Source organism: Eleginops maclovinus, chromosome 16 (assembly GCF_036324505.1).
Source record: "Eleginops maclovinus isolate JMC-PN-2008 ecotype Puerto Natales chromosome 16, JC_Emac_rtc_rv5, whole genome shotgun sequence".
NCBI lineage: Eukaryota > Metazoa > Chordata > Actinopteri > Perciformes > Eleginopidae > Eleginops > Eleginops maclovinus.
The window spans coordinates 13,181,014-13,200,328 of NC_086364.1; the positions used below are offsets into that span (position 1 = coordinate 13,181,014).

Here is a 19,315-nt window from a genome sequence, read left to right on the forward strand (position 1 = left end):
AGACATAACGGAAGAAAAACAACATTACCGCCTCCGAATAAGCTGTTGTTGGTTCACACGGCGGAAACAGTCAAAACGCCCCCCTAACTTCAGGCGGTGCAGGTGCAGTTTGGTGTTAGTGCGACATTAGCATTAGCAACACTTTAATTCTGTCAAATTGGTGGCAATAATAATCATGGAAGCTAAGTTAAAGAAAGAGTTGGGGACAGCCATGCTGAAGTCAACGGGTCACTCAGGAGGTGGATGTATCAGCGAGGGACAGACTTATGATACTGACAATGGGAGAGTGTTTGTGAAGATCAATCACAAGAAAGAGGTATGTGATTATCATTGTTTTATATTTGAATGAATTATGCTGACTTGTATTCAGTTGGTGTCTGGCCAAATAGGCCTACGTGCTCACTAGATCAGACCCTCTTAAAGCTAGACAGACTGCCACTAAAGTTTGTGCACACATTGCGAGATGAAGACTAAAATAATTATTCATCATGCTAAACAGTGCTCACATCTGTGCTGCTGGACTTTTGACCAGACGTATTTTTTATTTTTTTTTATTTAGGCCAAATTGATGTTTGATGGGGAGATGGCCAGTTTGGAAGCGATTTTAAAGACAGAAACGGTTAAAGTCCCCAAGCCTGAGAAGGTGATTGAGCTTGACACAGGAGGAAGTGTATTTGTGATGGAACATCTGGACATGAGAGGTCTCACCAAGTAAGAGCTACCTCATACAATGTGTTAACGTGTTTGGTACTTTATCTGTAAAATAGAGGGCAACATGAAAATATAGTAGTGAAAGTATAGGGTTTTTTTCTTGTCTTTTTTAAAAAACAATACACTTTATTTCCATACCCAATGTTTAGGTACTCAAAGCACCTAGGGGAGCAGCTGGCAAATCTGCATGTTCACAACAAGAGACAGTTGGAAAAATTAAATAAAGAGCAGCAGACAGTGGGTAATTCAACTTAACATCACCTTCAAACATTCAAAACATAGACACATGCACAGTAAAATCTGCCATCCTTTTTCAATTACTACACTGAATAACAATTGATTCTGAAAATATGATGATATTTTAATGCCAATTGTATAATGTCAATAATGGATTTTACTGTACACAGGAAAAGGAGCTGGTCAAACGGAGGTTGCTGTGGTGGAACAATTTGGCTTCAGTTTACCTACATGCTGTGGATATCTACCGCAGGTAAAAAATACAAATCTGTAATGTACTTGTAAACTAGTCAGAACCAAACTGTCTTGTAGTCTCTAAGATCTATGTGTAGTACATTAATGTGGTGTTTAAGTCTTATTGTATTCATTGTTTTCCCTTATGTCTACAGGAAAATGGGTGGCAGGATGACTGGGTGATGTTTTACTCCCAGCAAAGGCTGCAACACCAGCTTAACATGGTGGAGAAATCCTATGGAGACCGGCAGGCCAGTGAACTATGGGCCAAGCTACAGGTGCACCCCCACTTTGACCCATTAAGAACTAAATATATTTTATACATGTCCCTATTATTGTATCAATGATTTGACCGTGCAACTTACAAATTGTGTCTGTTATTTACAGCTGAAGATCCCTCAGTTTTTTACAGATGTGCAGATTGTCCCTGCTCTCCTTCATGGAGACTTATGGGGAGGCAACGTGGCACAGTGTGCAGAAGGCCCAGTCATCTTCGACCCAGCCTCCTTCTATGGTCATTCAGAATATGAGCTGGGTATTGCAGGGATGTTTGGTGGCTTTGACAGCTCTTTTTACTCTGCTTACCATGAAAAGATTGCTAAAGCACCAGGTTTTGCAAAGAGAAACCAGCTTTACCAACTCTTCCACTATCTGAATCACTGGAACCACTTTGGTGGGGGCTACAGAGGGTCTTCAATAAGTATTATGAAGGACCTTCTTAAATAACTGCACTAACAATGACTTTAGTGTTAAACTCACACTATAGCATTATCTACACTGCATTTTGACAGATACTAATTTTAAGAGAACTTGTATGGTTAATTGTTGAGACTAAACGTTATATTTTAACAGTGTAACTTATATTGTGTAGATTATACTGAACCACCAAGGTGACAAACAGAATTTATATCTTCTAATTACTATCTTGCATTGTGATTTTGAACAAAAATATACTGTACACTTTAAAGTAAAAAGGCACGCTACGAGTAAAGGGTATTTAAGCTCGTTTTTGAGTTATAAAGCTAAATGCCAAGAAGTTTCAAGTTTGTCCAAAGCTGTATATACTTCCTTGGTCTGCTGCTAACCTTTTCTTAATTATTCTTGAATTATTAGTATTATTTAACATTGCCTGCATACGACCAGCATCCAATTGAATGTATCATATTCCCAGTGTATGCAATGCTTTATACTTTGTTAAGATCATTATACTCTGACTGTTGATACCATGCAGACTGAAGCATACAGTAGAAAATCTTGCAATATTATATATCCACTGCTAAACCAAGAGTTAATCCTTGGAAAACCAAAGGCTTTACACTAAACTGCTGTATTTGTTATCTACCTGATATATAAAGGTATTACATTTGACTGTGATACATTCCTTAGTCATTGTCATAATGAACTTTCATGTCATACTGGCTGTTTACGTTGCAACCAGAATCAACTATGTCTCCACTCCCAGGGTGTTTCACTGTTTTGTCTTGTCTCCTAGCAAATGCACCTTATTAACAGAAACATTCACACTGAACCAGACATAATCAATAAAGTATGAAAAATAAAATCTAAGATATCGACACATGAAACATATTGTTTGCTCTTCATTGAGTTAAATAGCTAGATGTATGCAGACAGCTATAAAAGGTACAACATCCCATGCAACCTGGCAGTATGTAAACATATGCCTCAGAAGGATGAGATAAAATTGAGAAGGAAAATAGGATTTTGTTCATAGAATTAAGCAAACTGGGATTACAAAGTGTTCTCCTTATAACAAGGTATTGGCAACCTTCTGTATGAAAAACAGGTGACTCAGTCCAAGATTTAAGGGCCAAAACAGCAATGACGTTTCTACACCAACGAGAGGCAGCAATACACCAATGTGTGTTTACTCTGCCGGAAATAAACCGAAGAAGAAGTCTTTCTGGGGCGGGGCGCGAGTTTGACTGCGTACATCACAACAGAAGAACATGAAGACCAGTGACCGGGTTTAGATGAGTGCTATTCAATTAACTTTGTGTGCAGTGTTTTATTACGCTATCACTGCCTAGACATTTTGTCTCATAGCTATTTAAGTTGAATAATTCCAACAATTTTTGATACCAAATGTGTTACTTTTGCTCTAGTTGAATGCTAATATTAGCTAGCAAACTGAGTTATAACCGTTATAACGCTAAAGGTAGCCTCTGCAACAAAGTGAGAAGTCTGACAGGATGGCCTCATCCGAGACAGACAGTGCGTGTCCCGGTGTTGAAGAAGGAGAGTCTTTTGTAAAACTGTGCGTGTTGGAGGGCTTCAGTGAGAGCAGCGAGACCAAAGCTCTCATCTCCAGCCTGCCAGAGGCCCACGGAGACTTGGTGACAAGCGAACGCACCACAGAGAAGTTCTTAGGTGAGACAGGCATCCACAGACAGCATGAAACCCAGAAGGGTATCCTAACCATGGCTTGATCGTAATTCATCACACTGTTTCCTCCCACAGTGATACTGGACGGATATCAAGAGCAGCCTCATCTCCTGGACCCTCACTTGGGTAACGTGCATTGTGATGACTGCACACTCAAACAATCTATATAGAAAAATATGTTTATGATAACTTATTTCAAACTTGGTTTCAGAATGGATGGTCAACATGTTGCTGGAAATTGTGAGGAGTGATACATCTCCGCCTTCATTAGTTCATTTGAGTTTCAAGTTTCTCTACATCATCTGTAAGGTCAGTAAACACATTGTTCACATTGGCTGTGTCTTCACTGCTATCTCAGTAAAACCCCACCAGACTGCACGACGGAGAAGAATACAATAAAAATAAACATAATTGTGTTTATTGTTTGCATGCATAAGACTGAATTGTGTCATTAACTTGCAAAATCAGAAATGATGCATAAAGGCATCATATCACATCCACACAGGAATCATTTACGTTAAACAACAAGATGAAATAGGAGATACATTAAAATGAGCATCAGATACCCGACATTGAGGGGAAATAATGCAATGTAAAATGTTGTGTGCATAGATAGCAAGCTTACTTCTAAAAGTGTTTGCCCTTACTGATTCAAATATGTTATGGAAACAACAGATATATGAGACAGTCATGGCATTTGCATCTATCTATGAATTTCTTTCTGGGCAGGTCAGAGGCTATAAAATCTTCATGCAGCTTTTGCCCCATGAAGTGGCAGATGTCCAGCCAGTTCTAGACCTGCTATCCAGGCAGGATCCCAAAGACTCAGAGGTAACACTGATATTATTTCTCATGGGGAACTTTACAACTCCACCTCTCTGCATTTGCCTCCTATGTGTTTGCATGTATAATCTTTTTGTTGTTTGCTTTATCAACTATTTAACACGAGTGTGTTTTCCATACCTCTTCCAGACTTGGGAAACTCGCTACATGTTGTTGTTGTGGCTTTCCATGACCTGCCTCATACCCTTTGACCTTTGTCGTCTGGATGGTCACCTGAAGTCAGAAGGCGGCAAGGCCAAAGACTCCACCATGGACCGTATTCTCACTATTGCAAAGGCAAGTAAAGTATAGCAACTCATTTTGTTGTTGTTTTGCTGTTCTGTGTAAGAGATATTGATCTGTGTTAAGATCTAGCTCCCCATTATAGCTTGGCAGGATCAGGATTTGAGGATCCACAAGATATCTAAATAAAGTGTGATTGTATGACCACAGATATTATGTGAAAGTAATGACCCAGTAACTTATAATAAAGCACCCTCTGCTGTATTGAAGTCTGTGATATATGTATCCATTATGACAGCAATGAAAATAATAAAATAATCCAATTGCTTAATATCTGAACTGTATTCAGCATGGGAATGTTTGTGGATTTGTTTGTTGTTACCTAAACGTTAGATACTAGGACCGGCATGGCATGGGGATAATTTTCACCCCTCTGGGTTTCAAATACGTGCAACTCTGTCAAAATAAAAACCCCACATCTCTAACTTTAAAAAAACAACCTAAAATGAGTATATTTATCATCTAGTGAAGTTTGGGGTTTGTGGGATGTCATGGGAGAGGGAAAAAGAGCTCTCCTTTTATTATTATTCCTATATTATTATCCAAATTAATTCAAACTTTTGAATAATGTAGTTCATCCAAATTAGTATATTGTTTAGATGTTTTCATTATTTTGTTATTTTTTTGTAAAATTCTGAATTTTTTCATCTGTTATGATTATAAACTGGAACAATTTCAAAAATGTACCCCGTTAACCGAGTTTTAAATAGTATTTTTGCCAAGTCATACTATATATAACTATTTAAAGAAATTATGAACATAATTAAATGTTAGTAAAGACCCTGTTGTGATACAGTAGGTTTTAGGGGTAATGAAATGTTGGGGGCTTTTGTGTTAAGAATGTTATCATCTTGTCCAGTCATTTGGTCGTACAGTACGAGTAACATTTGATTCTTTTTCAGTCCTACCTACTGGTCGCTGACAGCCCTAGAGATGCTGCGTCTGTACTGGTGTCAAAGTAAGTGCTCTACCCCCTCCTATTAATAATGACCTAGTAATAGTTTTATTCAAATTTGTATTACCTTTGGAAACAATGCAATAATAATGCTCCTCACAAAAGAGAAGTTCCAGTTTTTCTATTCAATTATTTTGAAAATTCTGCAGTTTTTTGGTTTGTTGAAAAGTCTAATTTCTTCTCAATAGCTTCCATTTCATTTGACCCAATGACTCCTCATCAATGCAGCATTTTAGTACTACACTAAAAGAGCGGGACATCTTTGATGTGATTTTAAACCATCTTCTATTTTCCACATGTTTTTCTGTGGAAATATGCAGTTTGTAATTGAAAACTCTTGGATTTTTTACGACAACTTCCAAATACATATATGGCCATATACGTACAGTATGACCTTATGACTAAAAATCTGGAGCTGTATATCTACAAGGTAAAAGTAGGGTAAATATACAAAAAGTGCGTTTAATGTTTGCTAGAATCTAGACAATGCACAAGGTGTCTTTAAACATGTCCTAACTACATACAACAACGAGTATAGATTCAACTGCAAAGGCCAACATTTTGTTACAACTTTAAAATGATGTATTATGCCACTGTTTAGGGCATTTAGAATTTGGGGTTTATAATAGAATATGTCTACCATCTGCAATGCTCAGAAAAGCCTTAATTATTCTAATACTATCTGCCTGAATATAGTTGTATTTTCCCTCTGTCTGAAGAGCTCTGGGTCAGCGCCTGTCTCTTTAAGGCCTCTCAGTGAAAGACATGATAACAAACCAGTGTTATCAAGCATGCAGAAAGAAACTGATTACACAGAACTCTGAGTGTCTCATGACAGAGGGCTTGCAAACCCACAATAAGGTACAAATATTAACTAAGTCACAGGATAGACCTCGGACTATAAGAGAACTGAATCAGTATCACTATTGTCTCAGTAAGTGTGTCTACTAATCCTGACGGCTGTAAGTCATTTACTTACACTGTCCTGCTGAAAGCTCTTACGCTTATTACATACATACAGCTCTGGAAATTAAGAAACCACTTCAGCATCATCATTTTCTCTTGCTTTATTATTTGTAGGTATGTCTTTGAGTTGAATTATTATTTTAGTTTTATTGTGTTCTATAAACTACTGACCATGTTCTCTGTGTTGGAATTCAACAGACACTGGAATAGCTGCCTTTCTGGAGCTTTATGTATCACTTAGTCTTGGACAACAAAGAAACTGAACACGTTTTGTTAGACATGCTGAGTTCTCCATGTTTTTCTTCTTCTTTAACTTCATGTTTACAATTGCCATGAAGTGTACATAAAGCTTTTAAAATAAATGTTCTGTTATATTTGCAATGACAAAGCTTGTTGCATACATACATGGTTAACACACAATGTCTACTGTATGTCTGTTAGGAAAGCCTGTGTCAAGCATGACCATAAAAAACAAAGCTGATGTTAATATTTAAATATTGCAGTAAACATAAGGTACAATGTACAGTTATGAGTTCATTAACTGCAATTAGTTCTCCAGTCAATAGAGGGCATGGTTGTTCTTTCATCTTCTTCACTGGTGTCTGCATTTGTTTACCCACCATAGACCTTTTTTTTTTTTGTCTTATTGTACGTGACTGTACAGGTTCATGACACGCCCGGATGTCAAACAGAAGCGCCTTGGAGACTTTTTGGACTGGAGTCTGACCACCATAACCCAAACTAATGACGGTTTACTGAGAGACATTGTGATGCTGGATGGTGCCCTGCAGTCTCTGGTAACACACACACTCCCCTATCCCACTCAAACCTGCATGTATTCATGACTGCCTGTGTGTGTGTGTGTGTGTGTATCAAAAGCCAGTGTAATCTGTGTGCACCACTGTATTAAAGCCTGCAGGTGATAGTTTACAAGAACTGACATGACTGGTATGCCTCACACAATTCCTCTTGTGGTTTTGGCAGGTGTGTGATGCACCTGCTGCGTGTGTGTGATCCGTGTTTCAAGTTAGCTGTGTCAGTTTTATCCACTGCTTTAAGCTAAATGGTTCTTTATCAAATGACAACAACATTGAGGGGATTTGAGTGAAGTGTTTTTAATTAACTCCTTTCCCCCACTCACTGGGAAGACTCCTCGATTACACCTGTTCTCACTATAAATCTTTATCAATCACTTCATGTCAACTAAGATAATGTTATGCAACCCTCAAGCATGAGCATTACATTCATATCCTTGGCACATGCATCTGCATGACATGTTTAACAAAGAGTGTGTTTGTGCTTTGTGACGTGAACCTGCCTATGTGGTGCTTAGTGTTTAAAAACTGGCTGCTGTGTTCAGTCAACAAACCTACCGGACCATCGCTTGTTTTTTTGTGTTTGTAGATTCAAGTGCTGCAAAGAATCATGACATTGCAAAAAAAAAAATTGCTTACACACATTGGTTTTTGAGATAATATGAGAGATGAGAGGTGTTAGTGCAATCATGGTCCGTCCTAAGTATCTTGAATTGATTTGGTCATTTTATTAACGTCCCCTAGGCGAAGCTTTTCAAACATGGAAAAAGAGATGACCTCCTGCAGTATGGTAGGTTTTCTTTCCCCTCTTAAATATTTCAGCATAAAGTAATGAATTCTGAAGTCTGAGTTATTGAATCATTGTTGCATTTGTAGCTTATTTTCAGTTATGCTTGTGCTAACATATATACCTAAATGTCGAACAGGAGATATTTGAATGCAGACATCAGGATATGTCGTTTTTAATATGAAAACAGAGCATTTCCATACATAAATATAAAAGCTTTCTAACACACATTTCTAACTCTCTTTCTGTAGAAACCGTTCGGTCATAGCTGACAAGCGAACCTGCTCAAAAGCATTTGGTGTTGTTGAGTTACCTTGGATTAGGCGGTAACAATCAAAATGTAGTCAAAACGGCAGGATAGCCTCTGGCAATTGTTTTTTTCTGGTAGAATTCACAATCCTTGTTAAAGGGAATTGTGTTTCTTAAGAAACACTTTTGCTTGATACAAATCCTCTCAAAAATCAGAAATGTCAAAATGATTTGCAAATATTTTACTAAATGCAACATTAGTCTTCAAGTGCAGTTTTTGTCTTTTCAACACTATGTTTATATTAATAATTGAGAGTTGTCTTTTTTTCAGACAAAAAGTCCCACTTATCTGTTTAGGCCTCTAGCCTGATACTTTCAAAACTATATGTATTCCTGAGTAGATGAATCAATCTATTTCTTATAAATGTGTTGCAACAGATACTTTTGATGTCTTTATTTGTTTTCCAGCTCCTACGATAATGCAATGTGTGGAGCAGAAACATCTTTCGGAGAGCAGCCAGGCCATGCTGAGGAAGCATGGTGTGAAACTCACCCAGAGGCTCGGCCTGACCTTCCTGAAGCCACGTCTGGCTGCGTGGAGGTCAGTCATAATAACAGCTAATTATATCCAATGTTGTGAAAACTACAACTACAATCTTTATCTGTCCAACACCTTGATACATTTCATAGTGAGTAATGTGTCTTACACATTAGCATAGTGAGATGTGGCTAAATCAGACAGAAGCAGCAGGTTGAGTACCCTAAAAGAGGTTTACGTCCATGTTTTTTTCAGGTACCAGAGAGGAAACCGCTCCCTTGCAGCAAACCTGTCCGCGTCCCAATCTGGAGCTGCTCCCTCTCCTGAGGTGGAGATACAAGAACTGGAGGAAGACTATGATATCCCTGAGGAAGTGGAGACTGTTATTGGTCAGTTTCAGACGCCACTTTCTTAAAGAAGTTTTATATTGCAATATCTCTGCTCAGGAAATCTAATCTGAATCATATTTCTCCTGACAGAGTATCTGCTGGTGGGACTGAAAGATAAGGAAACAATTGTGCGCTGGTCGGCAGCGAAGGGGTAACGATCAGTTCCAGTGACACCAGGCCTCATCATTTAATAAAAAGTGGTCGTTGTTGCTTTTGTTTTTGGTATTCTTTTTGTCAAAAACATCCCTGGGTGAAGAATTGCTGCATTGCAATAATGATCTTTTTTATTCCTACCTTCAGTATTGGGAGGGTGACTGGGAGGCTTCCCAAGGAGCTGGCAGACGAGGTGGTTGGATCAGTGCTGGACTGCTTCAGGTAGGTTCATGCTGAGGGCAGGGCTCTCTCTGTCACACTATGCCATCCATCATTATTTTCTATTTTTCTCAAAGCAACTGTCACACCGGGACACACTTTCAAGCTCCTTTTACTAATAAAGTTTATACTTTTTTAATGCTATGCTGTGTTGTGTGTGTTTCCAGTTTCCAGGAAACTGACAATGCTTGGCATGGAGGCTGCCTGGCCCTGGCAGAACTCGGGAGGAGAGGCCTGCTGCTGCCTTCCAGGCTCGCGGATGGTACGTGACGACATCTAACAATGAGAATGTTATCCTGAGATACTCTGAAAGGACTGTTGTTTGCGGGTTAGGCTGTACGGAGAAGTCTGAAGCGTCAGAGAGTTATAACATTGACATTCAGCATCTTTTTTTTTTGCATCTCGTTATATCTTGTTTGAAACCTAAAATGAACTTAAAATATTTCTGCCGAGCTCCACATTAAAAAGTATGCTACAGTAAATTGAATATTAGTATTGTAATGTTTAGGAGTAACATTTAAGTGGTGGCTGCATAGTAGGGATTCGAGTTTGGGTAAGCTTACTAAAAATATACAATAAGTCAAGCATGTTATCAATGTTTACAGAAACATAGTGTTCACTTTGTCTTTCCCTCTCTGTCTCTCTCACACACACACACCGCTTTTTATTAACGACGACACTATAAAATATGACTTGCTCTTTATTTATTCGACATATTGACATTTACAGTACACCCCCACATTTCATCGTCACATTTTGTACATAGCAAAGAATGTCCACATTTAAATATTAACAGCCCTTTTATAAAAGTTTGTTTTTAAATATACAATATACAAAAAAGATCTTTACATTTAACAGATATTTGAATGTTGAACTCTTGGCACTGCAATATACATTTTAATAATCAATTATGTTCAATATTTTGATCTTTGTGAGTTGATGCTTGTGGTGGCGAATGTTAGAGAATCTCTCCTTACTAAATATTATAAGAGTCAGAGTTTAGCAGCAGCGGGGCCTCCTCCTGAGAACCCGCCCTGATGCTTTGGCCCTCTTGCTGGGTTTATGGCACTTGCTCTCAGCCTGGCTGCTGTTGGCTCTTTTCGTGCCTGTTTTTTTAGACTCGGTGATGTGTTTCTTTGGAGAGCAAGAGCTGTCAGAGTCCTCTGAGGGCCTTTCTGTAGTGCTGAACTCGCATGAAGAGGTGACAGAGCTTGCACTGGCTAGTTGACAGAGCGCCAGGGCTGCAGTCTGCCTCTGGTCACATGGTTCTTCATCCAGCTCAGTGTCTAACCTCTGCTGAAGATCTTCTGAAGTGCTCGATGCAGAGATGGGAACAGGACTGCTATAAGAAGCTCGTAGGCTGAGGTTCAGAGGTAACTCTTCCCCCTTTAGTTTCTCATTGTCTGACCACCTCAATCTGTGGTCTGAAGGGCTTTGTTCTTTGTCCTGGTTCCTCGTTGAGAGGTTGAGGGGGGCCAGGTCTTCTCCTGTGTCCTCTTCGTCTTGGTGTGGAGTAGAGGAATATCTGCTGCTCTCCGCTGATCTGAAAGAGACCGGATGAAATGAAGAATTAAAGGACTGACTACCACAAATTAACACATTAAAAGAACAGTATACCCAATTACACACGGATGTGTACGTACCCTCCATCCACATGAAGGTGTATCAACTGCAGTAAGCTTTCTGCTGACTCAGCGTGCCTTCGGTCACTGAAGGGTTGCACCGCTGTAGCAGTTTGTCCTGGTTGGGTTGTTGTCTGTGAGTCGGCCTTGTTGGTGTAATATGGGGCTTCTGCGTCTTTCTGGATGTTCTGTGCATGGCAAGGCCTGTCGGGGGACCCCAAGGCTGAACAGCCCTCTTTAGGACTCAGCCTTGTTTCCTTGTCTCTGTTCGGCCTGTGGTTGCTCTCCTCTTCTGTGGAGATGTTGAGGCTGTTGGTAGTGGGCTGTGAATGCATGTATAAATCATAATCCTTAGGCCCTGGGGTTGGGCTGTACAGATCCAAAGGAAGATACCTTTGTCCCCTTATTTGCATAGAGAGCTCATGGGGTCTGTACAGAGTATAATGCAGAGGGGGGCCCGGGTGAATAGGGAGGCAGTATCTGTTTATGTATGGGGGGAAGAGAGAATTGTAATGTGGGGCAATAGGTTGTGGAACCACAGGTCTTTGGGGATTCATGAACTCTGGCCGGAAAGAAGAAGAAGATTTGGGCTCACTGGCAGGGTGGTTTGCTGGGAGGTAGTATGGTGGATACAGGGGGCGGTCATGAAAGAGATAAGGAGAGTATTCAGGAACTATGGGAGGGGGGAATGGTTTTAAGGGAAGTGAGGATGATAGCGTGCCCCATGGGAAGCCTGGGTGGCTGAAAGTCGGAGCAGCAGCTTGTGAATCCTCTGACTGTGGCACAGACGACTCGAAGGCTTCTGCTCCGTCACTTTTGGGTGTGACAGGGGAGAAGGCAGAAGGGCGTGGCAGAGGATTGGCCTCCGTGCTCTCCTTGTTCCCTCCCTCTGTTTCTGTGTTTGATATTGTCCTACTCTGGCTTTCCTTATTGACTGGACTGTCACACCCGACATCTACTTCTTCTGTGTCAGTGCTCTCAGCCTTATTCTCAAATACCTGTTTGTCCGGACTATTGTTCTCCGCCGCTGGCAGGGGGCTTGGGCAGTCGTTAGATTTGGCAGGGACTCCCTTTACTACAGCCTTGACCTGTCGGACTGTTAGTCCATTTTTCTGTGACATTAGGGAGATGGAGTTCTTACACAAGTTGTATTTCATGTGGTTGAAGAGATGGGACTTTTCGTTGCAAGTGAAAGGACACTGGAAACACTGGTACTTGTAAGGCTTGCCTGGCGGTCGGGGAATGTAGTGGGGCCTTTTTGGCTTCCTTTCCTGAGCAGTTTCCATCTTTATTCCAGCGGCTGTTATCTGAAAGAAAAAAGAAAGTGATTAAAGTGAAGTAGTTTTTAAGGTTCATCTGTTCACTGAAGCTGCGAGGGAGAGTTACAAGAATCTCATGAATCATTGCAGCTTTTATACCAGACTGTGACTGAGCTGTCATCAGGGTGTGAGAGTTGTTGGACTGGTTCAGATGGGGAATTTTTTTCTCTGGAACCTTTTGCTTTACGTTTCTTTAACTGCCTGTGCCAACAAAAATCTCTATCTGCACAAAACACTGCACCCTCAGGCTAATCTATTTCTGTAACTGTTTCTTCACACTGGACTGGACCCCAAAAAGAAAAATATGAAAACCTGTCACTTTATGCAAAAGTGAACCGACCCTTTTGCATCGGTACACTCCGGTCTGTGTATGGTTTTGGTTATTTGATGGCAGCGTACAGATGCCTCTAACTGCCTGTTCACCTGACTATTTGTTTTGATATCGCTCCCCTCATTTGTCCTGTATTGTTAGAGCCGCTACAGCGCTAGGCAGGCAGGTGTTGGGCAGACTAGGTGCTTACTAACGCAGACCTGGGGGGCATGCCAAGACTTGATTTCTCTATCAACTAAACTCTTTACTGTCGGCGTGGGAACCACAAGCCACCTGCTTCCCATGACTACACCTGCGGGATGCACTATATTCCCAAATCATCCTTTCATGAGCTCACCAGCGCTGTAGATGCATGAGAATGAGCTGTACTTTAATTAATAACTATAAGCGTAATGCACCAGCAAGCATAAGTAGCAATTATAGCAAGCCGTTTTTTTTAGGGAAATAACAGTGAACTAAACTGGATCTGAAACACTGCAGACTCGCCTTTTGATGAAACACCACCTAAAGCTGTGAGTTAAATGTTGCTGGGTGATGCGTCGAGGAACCTGCTTGTCATGCGCTGTCGCAAGAAGTTGTCACTCAAGTTTCTGTCCAACTGCTATAGCATGCAAAGCCACTCCTTTCCCAAGACCTAAATTCATTTGATAATCCCATTTTGAATACCGTATGACTCTCTTTAAAAATATTAAGCTAGAAAGTTTTATGTTTCCCTAATAGACATCATTTTTTTGATTCCTTTGAGCTCAGATGTAGATTATTTATTTTTTTAACTGAGAGGCCAGTCTGTTTTAATTTGATTATGTAGTTAATCTAACTCATTCATCTTAAAAAATATGTTTTTTGAAGAGGTCTACAGAGGCCAGGTACTTTCAGCATTTCATGTGCAACAGTCATTACAATGCAAGAAAAAGCTAATTTAAATCGGTCCGGTAACAGGTGGAAACGTAGCTTATAGCTTCCCTTAATAATACAAAGTACATTCTAGCCAATAGTACTTTTTTACGTAGACATATCCAATAACACTGAAGAAAAAAGACCTTTGGTCGCTGCTAGGAATGTAACCCAATGCATCTTTCTTGTTAATTAATTAGTTAAAAAACTGAAATTACCTGCTCTGGTTGAGGCGACAGTGTGGTCTCCTGAGTGTTCAGCCTGCAGAGAGCCGCTCTTCCGTCCGCAGCCAGCGTCAGTCAGGAAGTCCGCCGCTATACGTTTCAAAAGTTCAGAGTGTGTTTGTGGATGTGTGTGATGTTGCATGTGTGTGCTGTTCTTGCTAATGTTAGTTGTGTGGTGAGTTTCTCTCTCTAAGATGTTGTCTCACCAGTGGGTGGGGCCTCAGCTCCAACAGCAGGGCCCTCAGGCAACACCGATGTACCTGATATTAGTCCAGCCTCAAGCGATGATTTACATCATGGGGTGGGGTGGGGGCTCTCACTTCTTCTTCGTCTTAAGTGCCTTATCTCTGTCTTCTGTGGAAATGACCACACAGGCATCATAACTGTCAGTAACATTATGCATGATAACATTTGTGTTGATCTTGGTAAATTAGAGCAGTGTTTAAAGGATTGCACATCTGATACTGACTTCATTGCTAACCACTTAGCTGCCAAGTTAGAACAATAGGTTATAATTGACATTTGTTATTTCAGGCTTTCACTCCATTATTTGCTCAAATTAAAACGTGGGAACCAACATAAAACCAGTTGGATTTGGTATTAGATTCAATTTCATGTAGGCTGTGGCACAGTGGGATAGTGCGTTGGTCTTCAGATCAGGGGAGAGTAGGTTTGGTTTCCCACTGCAGTCAGCATGTTGTTGTGTGCTTCGGCCAGACCCCAAGTTATTCCTGTGGGGATTGCTCACAGCATTGAGTGTATGTAAGTCACTCTGGATAAAATCATCTAGCAAGTAACATGTAATGTAATGGATTTGGTATGAAGTTTTATGATGTCAAGGAGCTTAGTTTTTCACAAAACACAAACAAACTTTACATGGGTTGACATATATCGGTCTGAACACAAATAGGGACAGGGGGCCATGCATCACAATTGAAATCCTAACATCACTGACTAAAATCCTGGCTGAGTTTTTATAACCTGTACCCCAGAATTGCATCTCTGTGACTGGAGGACTGGACTGCCTGCCTCTCCAATCAGGATCCTTCAGTAGCTAACCAGGAAGTGGGATGGGGATGAGTATTGGCTTAAGGAGGCCCATCTCACTCCAGGAACCACACTTCCTACTTTGCATAAATCAAAAACACACTAAATGGGTTATAAAGTGGCTGTACCGTCAGGGGAAAATAAATGTTTGGTAAATAAATTGAGCACACATAATCTTTAATGCAGCTAGTTGTTACTGGTTTTAGTCCAATGAATAACCACATTTATGTTTCTGTTGTCTGCTTGCAGTTGTGCCACTCATTGTCAAATCCCTGACCTACGAGGAAAAGCGAGGAGCGTGCAGTGTCGGATCCAATGTGCGAGACGCCGCCTGCTACGTGTGCTGGTCCTTTGCCCGGGCTTATGAACCCAAGGAGCTCGAGCCTTATGTCTCTCAGATTTCCAGGTAACCTCCCTCTCCGTTTTATGAAAACGTCACACCAAAAACACATGTCTCACCATCAAGTTCACACTTTTTCTGTGACATAAAAATGAAACTTGTGTTGAAAAAGTGGCTGAAATTAATTGTTTTGGTATTTAATTGGCTACTACTCCTGTTAGTTGATAGTGCAAACACATTCCCTCATTATGTATGGATTGTATAAATAACCATAAATAACTTTTTACATCAACCTCATTTTAAATGAAGTTGTCATTTGGACTTGCAAACAAGCTGCATGGTTTGCCTCTGAGCAGTCATTGACTGCATCAAACCAGTTTTCAGTGGCAAGTCAACCATGCATGTGCCCACACAGCCAGCAGATATAAGGGTGTGCTGCTTTTGGGCCTACATATGGAAGCAGGCTGTAATAGGTTGTATTTTCACCAGGAAGTGAAGTGGTAAACTTGTCCGAAGATAATTAATAGAAAGGCTTTCCGAAATGACAATTAGTCTGAGACGCTTACATTTCCTTGTTTACATTTAGTCAGTCTACAAAACTGCTGCCAAACTCTACCGTTGATCGCCCCTTGACTCAGGGTCAGCTGTTCTTTTGTTCGCTTTTCTCCCTCTCTGACACTGTAACAATATACTAAATTATTTAATTTGCCCCAATACTGGACTAAATCCAAGGTGTCCATTTTGTGAAAGTAAGATGTGAACTATGTCAGGGGGGAAGACAATTTTGAAGCTTATTTTGGTTTTGCTTAATACCCATCAGGAAGTGTTTTTTAGAGTGGGGTCATTCAGTACATTCAGGTAGTCAGCTGACCTCATTCTTTGGGCACATAACGTTGCTGAACCCAGACCAGACCAACTGCAGCAAGTCCAGATCATAGCACTTTTTTTTGGCCGGGCAGTGTATATTGCACCTCAAACAACAAATAAATCCAGAGTTACTTTTCCTTTACTTCATCTACAGAAAAAAGCATAGTAAAAGAAACAATCTAATTCAGAAATCACAGTTTCAGTGTAAGCCTGCTGCCTGCCACTTGTCCACCGGCAGACCCACCGGACATCCAGCCCGTTTATTAAAAATAAAGCTGTCTCTGCCGTCTGTCTATTTGACACAATTTTCATATTTTGGGAGAAATTATACAGATTTGACGAACAGAAATATTGTTTTCTGGCATCACTTTAATATTTTACGGGGACAATAGGCAGTGTGCAATGGGGCACATCGGAAGTTACCCTGGTTTAGACAAAACCCTGGTATTTAAAATGTATAGTCCTAAAACATGCAAAAATGAGTTGGGATCCTTTTTTATTTAATCTTTATTTGCCCATTCAGCCACTCATTCATGATATTAGATTGCTGCATGACTTGCGTAAAAGTGACCACGTTGCTTTTACCAGACATGACACAGACAGGCCTTGTCTGAGATCTGACTCAGACTCAGTGTCATTTTAGTTTTTTATTGGGCTCAAAAAACACTTTTAAAAATGTATTTTTGTCTATGCTATGATGCAAAAAACTTCTCTTCCCAGAATCTGAGTCCAAGGAAAGCTGACTAGCGCTGCAGATTGTGCACTTGCAATCTATCCGTAAACCAGTGTAGAGAAACTAGGGTGCAACATCCTCCAGTGACGTGCGTTCAGTCTTAGTCAACAGTAACGGTTTGCGTCCTCCTTGATCTCTCTCCTCTCGGTTTGCGTGTATGAACCTGCGGCCTCTGACTGTGCAGACCAGCTCTACAGTGTCAGTTTGAACCCCTGCGATCTACCATTATCATCAGCAGTCTTGACAACACCCTCCCTTACCTCAGCCTACAGGATTGCCAGGTTTCGCCTGTTGCTGTAGGTTTCGGTGGCCGTTTGGCAGCAGTGCTCAGACAAGCTGGTTCCTGCTCTATTCATCACGGCTTGATGACATTATCAGAAAACTCACTTTTTAGAGTGTTTGACTTATATGACTCTGGGGCACACACACATTCACAAACTGTTGTATTTGTGTTTCACGGTTACTATCACCTGTATATTTTAATTGTATGGCCATACTAATAATTCCTAATATATTTTCTGGTATTACCAACAGAACACTGTTTTTGTTTGGAGGCCCTCAGGGCTAGGGCAATTAAGGAAGCCAAAGCAGGGCAGTTATTAATGATCCAGGCCTGAGGGTTGCTGTTGTGAGGAGAGGTTCTTGGGAGGAGAGCAAACAAGGCCAACAGCAGTGAGTCTGAAGCTGTTACTGCATGATGTAGTAGTTGGTTGCTCCCCCTTCATCAACTGATATTCACACCCACCCCTGAGACTTAGAGGCAGTGTGAAGGTTTCTGAGGAAAATCAGGCATGACTTCCAGCATTGCAGGACAGTCATTGTTGTTGATATTGTGGCTGCACTTACTGTTCCAGGAACCTGTGCACCTTAAATAGTGTTGTTACTTACCTTAATCTGAACAGATGTTGATTAGGATCTCAGTAAATTAAATGTTGCAAAGATAATTTACTCATATCTTCCACATTAATTATTATCCTACATTTTTCTTGAGATGTCCTAACTATAAAACGGCATGAGGCTGCAGGGCCGTGTGCACACCAGAAATGATTAAGAAAAGTAAAGACAAGGATGCCCAAATTTTTGACACTGTGTAGTTCTGTACCCCAATGAAAAAAAGCATGGGACGTTATTACTAATTTAGTTTTGGCATGTTAGTGTATGGTTTTAAAGACTGTAATATAAAAAAAACCGAAATATTTAAATCCTTTATTACACACATTTAAAATAAAACATTTCTAAAAAAGTAGTTTTTTGCACAAACATGTCGGCACTGAAATGTCCATAGGTGTGCACAAAGGTAAAAAACATTGGTAAATGTTAGAGAAAACTTACTGTATAAAAAACACATTTCTCCCAATCAGCTTTTTGTTGTGTAAATAAGTGTTCAAAGCTGCAAAATGTCGCACACCTGGGCGGTGGTGGCGAAGTCCATAGGGGCTTGGCCTGGGAACTGGAAGGTCACCAGTTCAAGTCCCCGAAAGACCAAGTGCCACCGTGGTGTCCCTGAGCAAGACACTGGTTACCTACACTGCTCCCCGGGCGCCGTACATAATGGCAGCCCACTGCTCCTAACACTAGGATGGGTCAAATGCAGAGACCACATTTCGTTGTCCTAGTACTTGTACTCTGTGCAATGACAATAAAGTTGAATCTTTCATCTTTCTTTCTTTCTTTCAAGAGAATTTGACTCAAATTATAGTTGAAGGATGCGAAAAGTAAATATTGAAACCTTTTAAATATCAGAAAACAAATCAACATGTTTTAAACTTAACTTACAAAGCTAGTGGAAGCACTGATTGTGGACAATATCATGTCTACTAATCCTTGTGTAATCCCCTCTCTATTGCATTCAGTGATCAATTTTATGTTCACTTCTTTCATCAGAAAATGTCTCCAATCCTCCCTTGTGTTTCTCTCTGCAGCGCTCTGCTGATCACAGCTGTGTTTGATCGGAATGTCAACTGTCGCAGAGCTGCCTCTGTAAGTCCTGCGGTCAAAACCATACAAATACTTTTCTGAATATTTTCAGGACAACACCCTTCAAATATCTTTTTGTACAAATGTCTTTTCTTCGGTGACATGACAGAAGTTCAGTTTTTTTTCTCATTTTGTCCCAGGCTGCCTTCCAGGAGAATGTCGGCCGACAGGTTTGTTACC

General features: G+C 40.5%; 3 protein-coding genes across 3 annotated transcripts in view; 2 read left to right on the forward strand and 1 right to left on the reverse strand.

Annotated features, from left to right (window-relative positions):
- The first annotated feature begins 3 nt into the window (after window positions 1-3).
- On the forward strand, window positions 4-2,765 carry fn3krp (fructosamine 3 kinase related protein). Its single transcript, XM_063903145.1, has 6 exons — window positions 4-316; window positions 560-711; window positions 861-952; window positions 1,119-1,201; window positions 1,338-1,460; window positions 1,570-2,765. The coding sequence occupies exons 1-6, from the start codon at window positions 176-178 to the stop codon at window positions 1,906-1,908; spliced, it is 930 nt and encodes a 309-aa protein (XP_063759215.1). The 5' UTR covers window positions 4-175; the 3' UTR covers window positions 1,909-2,765.
- Window positions 2,766-3,115: 350 nt separating this feature from the next.
- tbcd (tubulin folding cofactor D) overlaps window positions 3,116-19,315 on the forward strand; it is a 30,108-nt gene continuing 13,908 nt past the window's right edge. Inside the window, exons 1-16 of the mRNA XM_063904104.1 lie at window positions 3,116-3,570; window positions 3,661-3,711; window positions 3,797-3,894; window positions 4,315-4,416; window positions 4,558-4,704; window positions 5,613-5,668; window positions 7,296-7,428; window positions 8,191-8,236; window positions 8,951-9,083; window positions 9,276-9,409; window positions 9,500-9,560; window positions 9,710-9,784; window positions 9,949-10,043; window positions 15,468-15,624; window positions 19,081-19,138; window positions 19,276-19,305. Of these exons, the coding sequence (XP_063760174.1) occupies window positions 3,393-3,570; window positions 3,661-3,711; window positions 3,797-3,894; window positions 4,315-4,416; window positions 4,558-4,704; window positions 5,613-5,668; window positions 7,296-7,428; window positions 8,191-8,236; window positions 8,951-9,083; window positions 9,276-9,409; window positions 9,500-9,560; window positions 9,710-9,784; window positions 9,949-10,043; window positions 15,468-15,624; window positions 19,081-19,138; window positions 19,276-19,305 (1,554 nt within the window). The 5' untranslated portion in view covers window positions 3,116-3,392. The remainder of the gene's footprint in view (window positions 3,571-3,660; window positions 3,712-3,796; window positions 3,895-4,314; window positions 4,417-4,557; window positions 4,705-5,612; window positions 5,669-7,295; window positions 7,429-8,190; window positions 8,237-8,950; window positions 9,084-9,275; window positions 9,410-9,499; window positions 9,561-9,709; window positions 9,785-9,948; window positions 10,044-15,467; window positions 15,625-19,080; window positions 19,139-19,275; window positions 19,306-19,315) is intronic.
- znf750 (zinc finger protein 750) lies at window positions 10,464-14,365 on the reverse strand. Its single transcript, XM_063904105.1, has 3 exons — window positions 14,166-14,365; window positions 11,425-12,710; window positions 10,464-11,324 (listed from the first exon to the last, which is right to left on the reverse strand). Exons 2-3 carry the CDS (start codon window positions 12,687-12,689, stop codon window positions 10,781-10,783), a joined length of 1,809 nt encoding a protein of 602 aa, XP_063760175.1. The 5' UTR covers window positions 12,690-12,710; window positions 14,166-14,365; the 3' UTR covers window positions 10,464-10,780.